Source organism: Pteronotus mesoamericanus, unplaced genomic scaffold, assembly GCF_021234165.1.
Source record: "Pteronotus mesoamericanus isolate MK-2021 breed Mesoamerican mustached bat unplaced genomic scaffold, CSHL_Meso_final contig_221, whole genome shotgun sequence".
Taxonomy (NCBI): Eukaryota; Metazoa; Chordata; class Mammalia; order Chiroptera; family Mormoopidae; genus Pteronotus; species Pteronotus mesoamericanus.
In genome coordinates this window covers 6483569-6492211 of record NW_026555092.1, presented here as the reverse complement: position 1 = coordinate 6492211, position 8643 = coordinate 6483569, and the positions used below count along the sequence as shown (strand labels likewise).

Below are 8643 nucleotides of genomic sequence, written 5' to 3'. Positions count from 1 at the left end.
ATATTTTTTCCCAAAATACCCCAGAAAAGAGGGAGTTGCATATATTCTAGGCATTTAATCTTTTTATCAGAAGGTGCACATTTTGGACATTTTAATTGAAGCAAACCTATGAGTGGCAAAAGCCTTGCTCGTTAGTACAAATGTTAGAATACTGATTGCTTCTCAAGCCCAAAGAGTAAACATCTCCATCTCCCCCCACAATAAGTATAACATCTGCATATTTCTCAAACTTCTGGTGGCAGGCAATTCAGGAAGTTTTTATCCTTCAAAAAGTTTCTTGGCATTTAAAAAAATGATTGACGGGAATCTTCAAAGGAAAAATTTTAATCGTATTCATTTATTTTTAGGGAGAGGAAGGGAGGGAGAAACTGAGGGAGTGAAACATCAATTGGACGCCTCTTGCACACCCCCAACTGGGGACCTGGCCCACAACTCAGGCGTTTGCCCTGACAGGGAATCAAATGAGTGACTTGGTTCACAGGCAGAGGTGCTCAATCCACTGAGCCCCACCAGCCAGGACTTCAAAGGAAATTTCTAATGGCACGTAGCATCACTCATCTTTTTGAAGTTCTTGATTCTGTAAACTTTTAAGTGTAGCTTTTTCTATAGCTTTTTAGGTAGTACAGTATACATTGTTTGCAGTTGAGTGCATATATATTGCCATCATTTGACAACTTCATCTAGAGTATAGATGAGAACTTTGGCAAGAAATTAAAAACATCTCTCTTGGATTTTCTCAGCGGAAAATAGGGCATTGCCTAAAACTTTGCATCTTCTGTTGACATGTTTGGCATCTCCTCTGAGCCTAGTCTCCACATACAACAGGTGGAAATGTGGAAACAAATGGAGCAAATACTGGGTTTAGTGCAACCTAAGACTATGTCCAAGGCTAGGTTGAGCACTTAGCCCACTGTCTGGGGTCTCAACCCTTGATAATCCTTTTGAGTTGAGAAAAATGATCATGATTTCACTGTTGTTGTATGTGTGCATGTGTGTGTTTAAATGTATGCAATTAAAAGAATGGACCTTTTCCTGAGCTCATTACATCCTTTTAGAGATAATGAAAATAATAGTGATAGTTTTTACTGCCTTTTTTATGTTAAAATTAAATTGGTGACCATGGTGACCATTTTACTGGCCCATGAAATTCAAAAGTCTGGAAATCCTTTCTGCCTCTACTATTGTGTGTGGAAAAGCACCAGCATCATGCTCCCAGAGCCTCTCCCTGCTCCCAACCCTCACCTCCATCATCAGCGGCTATAGGCCAGTATAGCTACTGCAAGCCCTGTCCATGCAGTCACTGCTGACTCGGTGTCTGGGATAAAATTCATGTGCATAGCATTCTCCCTCATCTCCTTTAGGGCTTAGTTTCTCAGGAAAAAACTTCTGTCTCCAGCACCCTTTGCTCTGTTCCTGTTTCTCTAAACCACAGACCTCTTAAGAGCAGCAAAAGTTTCCACCCGGCACCATCGCCCACTTCCACATACCCTCAGTCACCTTATCAGGTACACCCTCCCTGAGCTCGCAGCCTAAAGACCTTCCCCTGGGCTCTCGTATTCACTTCCTGATACCAAAGGTGTTTGTAGCTGCTCCTGCCAGGCCCGGCAGCAGAGCACGAGTTAGTCCAGATCTGGGTTCTGATGCTCACCTAAACGATCAACCCACACCAGTTCACCGGCTCCTGAAACTCAGAAAACAAGGTTGAGAAGTCCTGCCTAAACCAGCCATCTTCTCTGTCCCAGGGCCTTTACCCATTTTGAGCAGTGAACTTTGTGTTCCTGACCCCTTCTTTCCAGGTGGCTTTGAATTCTGCAGATTTAGTTTAATGACACAACTGGTTTGGTGGGTTTTATAAGCTTTTTAATAATAACCTAGTAATACTGTTTAACAAAAACACATACATGTCTCACTTGCAGACACATATGCACACCTCTTCTCTCACAATAGACTCTGAGGTAGAAAGTACACTGCCTAAAGTATAAAAAATACTCAGCAGGGTGAGTCATGGCCCAGACCACAGGTTCACAAGGCACTTGGTTGCAAGGCAGCCCCTTGAGAGCAGGGGCAGAGGCTGGGCCAGCTGCAGCAAGGCCTTGGAGGGGTCGATGGGGGCCAGCCAATTGGGCGTGCCTGCCTCCTGGCAGGAGAGTCTACGGCAGGAGCAGCTGGAGACGGTAAAGGTGGCGGCTGATCTTGTTCCAGGTGCCAAGGATAGAATGAGGCTCCTGGCATATAAAATGCCCTCAGTAAACATCTGGTAAATGAACTGAATGACTGAGATGGGGCAGGGGAGAAAGGACTCTAGAGAAGACATCCTGGAGGTCTCTGGACGTTCTAGCCCAGGATCTGGGAATTAAGGGGTGAGAGCATGTCCACCGATTATTTTAGAGGTGGAAGTACCAACACCTGGATGGATGCTCTGGGCACCGGATATACTGATTGGGAGAAAGAGAAAAGGCGATCTTCTCTTTCCCCCCAAAGTGTTTTATATATAATTGAGGCCCTTGACTCTCCGAAGGCAGGCCCTCCTCATCTTGTTCTTGTCCTTAAAGGGAGGACTTTGTCTTACTTAACTTTCATCTTCAGTGCCTGGCAACATCAGGCATCAGGTGCTTGTTGAGTGAATCAAGGCCCATAGCAGCATTATTAGCTTATCTCCGGCATTCTACCAAATGATTCCATCTATGCTTCTCTCCCTTGGCTGGATCTGACCCTGCCTCAAAGGACCCCATTTACCTCTCTCTCCCATGGAAGAGCAGTGTCATCCCAAGTCTTGGGGAAAAATTTCTGGGCCAAATGGACCATGCGCCTGTTCTGGGGCAGCTGATACAACTCAAGGTGGCGGAGGCTCCGGGTCCCATCCACCTCGGCAGGCTCCCAGTGGTAGCTGGGGTGCAGCCAGCGGTAGTAGACAAGCCGCAGAGCCAGACCCAAAAGGAAGCTGGTGCCGCCCACAGGCAGCAATATCTGCAGCAGGATCCCACTGGGCAGCCAGGCAGTTTGAGTTACCCAGGTGACCACCATGAGAATGCTGTCACTCAGGAGAAACACCAGGTGGATAGTGGCGCGGCCTCGAGTGCGGCCCTCAGCCACATTGAACCAGGCAAAATAAAGGATGGTGGCCACTGTTGCCCGGTACAGCCACTCGGAGCAGGGATCTGGCATAAAGTCGGTGCCCTGAAGCCAGACCCAGAACAGCAGCACCAGCCATAGGCCCAAGAAGTGCAGAGTCACATAGCGGGGGAAGAGGGCTGAGAACAGCGCCACAGCCAGGACTCGGGGCCACAGCAGCAGCAGGTTCCACAGGTAGTAGATCACAGAGGAGCCCAGCCCCAGGACGGGCTTGGAGGGGAGGCAGGTGCGCAAGGCCCGGTGGTAGTCAAGCAGTGCCCACGAGATGCCAGCGAAGGACGTGCAGATGCCGACCCCTACGGAGAGGAAGAGGAAGCAGCTGAGCACTCTGGGCAGCCTGCCTGGCGCTCCCCAGGTTCTAGGGCCCTCACATAGCCAGCCTGAGGTGGGTATCAGAACCCCCCGTTTGTTGAAGGGAAAACTACAGCTGGGGAACATTGTTCTCAAAACCAAAAAGGGACCTGGGATTCAAATATGGGGTCTGCCCTTCACTGCAAAGCTCTATTTCTCAGGTGCTACCATGGTGATATTTTACAAGGATGACAGGGTATGTGACATATCCATCCTCATCTGCACTCCTGGGTCTTGGCCACACCGCCTGCATCTTAGAGAGCCCTGTAACCCTTCCCTTCCCGGAAGAGCCCAAGCTTTTCTTGCATCTGAAAATCAGCAGTCCTAGTTCCCACTTTCTTAAGTTTCAGAAAAGGAAGCTGGAAACCCCATGAGGTGGCAGCAGGTCCCTGGCTGAAGCTGCCTGGCTCTATGGACGGAGCATCCTCACTCCCCTCTCCTCCACGCTCAGACTGGGCCCTGGCCTTGATCTTCCAAGACTTGAAGTTTACAGTGGTGGTCCCATCCCACCTCCTGGTTGCCCACCATGGACTAGAAGCACCAGAGCCTCCAGGGCCGGAGGGAAGCAGCACTGAACTGCCTCTAGAACACCTCCTCCCCACCCCCTTCCCATCTCATCCATTCAACAGATGTTTACCAGGGACCTGTTATGGGCCAGGAACCCACGCCTCACCTGGAATCACATCTATGGCCATCGTCCTGTCTAATTCCCCTCCTCACTCTAGGTCTCAGCAAGACTGGCATCCTTCCAGTCTGCCCAGCACGCCGCATCCTCTGACCTGGACAAGCCCTGCCCGTGATGTTAGGGAGGCTAGGAGCACGTGCCCCATTTCTTCTGGCCTACTCCTTCTTACCTTGCAAGTTCCAACCTGAGTATCCCCAAGAGCCACTCATTTCTGTCTGGAATAATTATCTATTTCCTTATGTCTCAGCTCCTTCAGGGTAGGAAACAGATCCTGCTCCCTTGGGATCCCCAGGCAGCCCAGCACCTGGCACATAATAGCAGCTGAATAAATGTTTGCTAAATCAAAAGCTGGGGAAGTCCGTCTCTTCCCTCGCTCCTCTCCTCCCACCCCATAGACATACAGTGTAGACTGTATCCATTTGTCCCTAGTCCTGGACACCCACTGCCCTCAAACAGACAAAAATGTGTGCCCAGCGAGTGCTGTGTGTCCCAGGGCAAATCACTTCACCTTTCTGTACCTCTTTCCTCTTGTGCAAAATGGAGATAAACAGAGCGCCAACCTAAAGGGCTCTGAACGTGAGCACTGCCAATACAGCCCTCTCCACAGTGCCTGGTTAACAGTAGGCACTCAGTCATGATGGCTGCTATTATTGGTTTTTCAATTAAGACTACAGACTCAAATTAGCAGCCGAAAGCGTCCTTGGAGAGCAAGTCCAACTCCATCTTGTACAGCTGTGGAAACGGAGGCCACAGAGGGGAAGACTCTCCAGGGCACAGTGGATGACGCCAGAGGGGAGACTGGTTCCTTGGGAGGCTGTGGCATTTACAGGAGTGGGCAGGGGCGTGACAGAGAAGGGGGGCCCTGGACCTTAAATCAGACAGGACTTGGACTCAGGTGGGCCACTAGCTGGTCTGTGACTTGGGCGTGTTACTTCCCTTTTATAGGAGAAACCCCTCCGGACCCCAGAGCTCCTCAGTGTACACACACACTGCTCCCACGGCTAATAAGGCCACCTGCCTCTCCCTTTTCGGATCACTCAGCACATTGCGCCTGCCTGCTTTACAGTTGTCCCAGCAAGGCAGGGGCTCTGTCCTTGTTCACAGCACCATCCCTAGTACAGGGACAGGCATAAAGATGCTCAATAAAAACTTAAGTGTAGGAAGGTGCTCAATGAACAGCTTCCTGACCAATAAGTTGCCTATTATGTGTCAGGTGCCCTACAAACTTTATCTGGTTTCTTCAAAATATTAAAAATTATAATGAAGATTTATTATGCTCCAGGCACTAGGCTTTATATTTATCACCTCCCTTAATCCTTTCATCAGTGCCATGAGGCAGGATTATTTGTTATGTCCATTTTACAGATGAAACCAAACTGATACTTAGAGAGGCTGAGTCACGTGTCCAAATTCATACAGCTAGTGTTCAGACTGGAACCCGGACCTGCCTGACTAAAGGCTGTGCTCCTATTTTCTAAGCAATCCTTAGAAAAGAGTGAAAGCATTTCTGATACTTGTGGGAAACTTTCCCAAGGGGTAAAAGCAGGTCTAGCTGCTGGCAGTACAACTCACACTGGAAGTACTCGGTCTGGCCACTCTGCAGCACGATGGCCAGCACCAGCGTGAGCTGTGGCGTCTTCTCCAGGAAGGTCTCGAAGAGCCGCAGCATGCTGATGTCCAGGGAGAGGAAGTCAGCGTAGGCCAAGTCAAACTCAGAGGGCGCCTCCTGCTGCCACACCAATAGCCCTTGTTGCAGCCCCTGCACACACCTAGGCACATACGGATGGCGCAGGGGGCCAGGTTAGTGTCCTGAAGCACTCCTCCCTCTCCTACTTATCAGGTAGATGCCCACAGACACAGTGCGAACTCATCCCTAGCGTGCTGTGTGGCCCTGGGCAAGCAACTTAGCCTCACTGAACTTGTTTCTCCATCTGTAAAATGAGGATAAGCACAACTGCTGCTGCTCCTGCTGGTCAGGCTCGGTCCCAGGTGTATCACAAACCCTGTCCTGTGTATGCCTCACAACATCCCCATTTTACAGATGGGAAAACAAAGAGCTAATAAGCGTTAGTGTGTGAATATCAAAAGCATACAATGAAATTGCCTAAGGTGAGAGTTCTCAAATTTTAGCAAGCCTAAGAATGTCCTAGGATCCTGTGGAGAAGGGGAGCCATGGAGAACTTCTCAGCACGGGTGAGACAGGTCAGACTGTGCTTTAGAGAGAGCTCCCAGGCTGTGGAGAGGAGGAAGGGTTGGAGGGGCTAGCCTGGAAGCCCCTCTTTAAGAGGTCATTGTAACAATCCAGGGAGAAAGGACAAGAGCCTCAGAGTGGTGGGGATGCAGGCTGGGGTAAAGGTAAGAGAGTCCAGAGGTTGGGGCTGGGTGACCCATCGGCATGAGTGGGGAGTGGAAGACACAGCAAGGCTTCCTCCACCCACGACTGTTCTCAGTTGGCTACTGGGAGGTGAGCCATTCATTCACTGTGAATTCATTCATCAGGGCGGACCTGACAACACAGCAAGGGAGGAGGCAAGCAGGCCCTGGGTGGGGCTCTCCCTCAGTAGGAGCCTCTGCCTCTGTTTCCCCAAAGCCATGGCAGGGCCCTGCCTCAGCATAGTCTCAGGCAGATATAGAGACCCCGTTTTCAAAACCAAAGCTCAGTACATCGTCTGCCTCACACTCAGCAGAAGTAGGAGAAGGGAAGATGCATGATGCAACCATGGGCTCGGGGCTCACCAAGGCCTGCCAAGATGGTAATAAGTCCGCTCCCCATGCCCACCCGGAGTTTTGCTGATGCCTGTACAGTCTCTCAGGCAAAGCTGCCACATCAGAGCTCCTCTTGCCCACTCCTAGACACTCACTGCAAGTTTGTCAAAGCAAGAGCTGGTGAGAATCTGTAAAAATGGATTCAAGAGCAGGTCCTGGCTCCAGCACCCCATCCCCACCCAGACTACATCGTGTCCTGACTTTATCGCATGACCCTGATGCCTTGGTGTCAGTTTCCCCATCTGTAGAGGGCCCTGCCAGTTCTGGAAAGGAGCAAAACCCACGCAGACTTGCCGGGATCGGGCCTATGTCCAGTCCTGGTTGGCTCCAGGGACATGGATGTATCAGTCAGACCCCATCTCTGTCCTCTTGCTCGGTCAGGATATATGTGTGTTGGGGGCAGGGTGGGGTGGGAGGGAGGAGATGCTCAGGGAAAATACAACTGGGAAAGAAAGGGTGAGAGGCACTCAGACGTGAGGGAACAAGTACTGCTCTGGGGGTCGGGGCTGCTGAAACTCTCAGGATGGCCCAGGTAATCTTGAAGCTGCTGACATTTGCACACGATTCACAGGTCTCTTTTCATTTAATCCTTATCAAACAGAGGCAGGCACCATGATCATCCCCACTGAAACAATGAGTCAACTGAGACCTAGAAGGGTCAAGGGACTTGCCCAAGGCCCCATCCTCAGCTAAAAGGAACACTGGTCTGTTTGCGAGTCTTTGCCGTTTCAATAGAGTCCATCAGCGGCCAAGCACTGTGTTCTTTCCTGCACTCCTCAAAGCAGACCTGCCTGCAAACCTCTCTAGATTATTACCTCTTTTTAACAGAGGAAACCGAGGCTCAGAGAAAGACAGGGATGAGGTCACACAGGTGGTAAAGCTGAGACTGGATCCCAGAGAGGTCTGACTCCGAATCATCCCTTTCTTCTCTGGGCCTCAGTTTCTTTACCTGTGCCAGGAAGAGTAGGCCTAGATGAGCTGGAGTTATCCTTCTTTAAGGAGCGAGAAGCTCACCTGTGCCCATGGGCTGCCTCCCCACCTGCTCGTCAGGGCGTTCACCTGTACTGCAGGAGGTGCCGCTGGGCTCTGTTCCACCTCCCTCTTCCCCAGGGCGGGGCGCTCACCTGTAGAAGTAGCCCAGCTGCAGGAGATGCAGCAGCGCCAGGCAGCGGCCTGAAGGCTGCGACGAGTGCAGGTCAGCGGGGTCGGCGCGCAGCCAGGTCCAGCTGAAGACTTGCAGTGCGACCGAGGCGAGGCCCAGCAGCGTCAACACCAACGCGGCCCACAGGTAATGACCGCTGAGTACATACTGGCTCACGGCCCACACATCCGCACCCAGGTGGATCAGGAAGGCAGAGATGCCCAATACGCCCAGGATCAGGTCCCAAAAGAGAGTGGCGCGGAGTGACCAGGGCATGACCCGCCGCCCTCTCCCTCTCCTTCCCTTCTGGGCTGGTACTCGCCCTCCCGGCCGGGGTCCTACGTGAGGAAGGAGGCAGTCACAACCTTTTGAGCCGCCCAGGGCACGGGCCTCCTGGGCGGGACTTCCATGTCCCGCCCTGTCCGGGGAGGAGCGAGGCCCGCGGACCCCGCCCCCGCCTCTCGGAGCCAGGCAAAGCTGCCCCTGCCCTGCCTCTACAGCCTGCCCAGGGATTCCCTCACCCAGTCCCGCTGAGCCGCGAGGACCGCTAGGTCCGAAGGTGGGCCGT

At 51.8% G+C, this 8643-nt stretch overlaps 1 protein-coding gene across 1 annotated transcript; it reads right to left on the bottom strand.

Moving 5' to 3' along the window:
* Window positions 1–519: 519 nt before the first annotated feature.
* XKR8 (XK related 8) lies at window positions 520–8399 on the bottom strand. The gene is made up of 3 exons (XM_054571835.1): window positions 8059–8399; window positions 5741–5937; window positions 520–3428 (listed from the first exon to the last, which is right to left on the bottom strand). Exons 1-3 carry the CDS (start codon window positions 8349–8351, stop codon window positions 2719–2721), a joined length of 1200 nt encoding a protein of 399 aa, XP_054427810.1. The 5' UTR covers window positions 8352–8399; the 3' UTR covers window positions 520–2718.
* Between the last annotated feature and the right edge of the window lie 244 nt (window positions 8400–8643).

Excerpts from the sequence above, each read along its gene's own strand:
- XKR8 (XM_054571835.1), bottom strand. The coding sequence starts at position 8,351 with ATGCCCTGGTCACTCCGCGCCACTCTCTTTTGGGACCTGATCCTGGGC. Across the intron at positions 5,938-8,058 it reads CAGCTGGGCTACTTCTACAG|GTGTGTGCAGGGGCTGCAAC; the intron begins GTGAGCGCCCCG and ends GTATGTGCCTAG. Across the intron at positions 3,429-5,740 it reads CCAGACCGAGTACTTCCAGT|GGGTCGGCATCTGCACGTCC; the intron begins GTGAGTTGTACT and ends TCCTCTCCGTAG.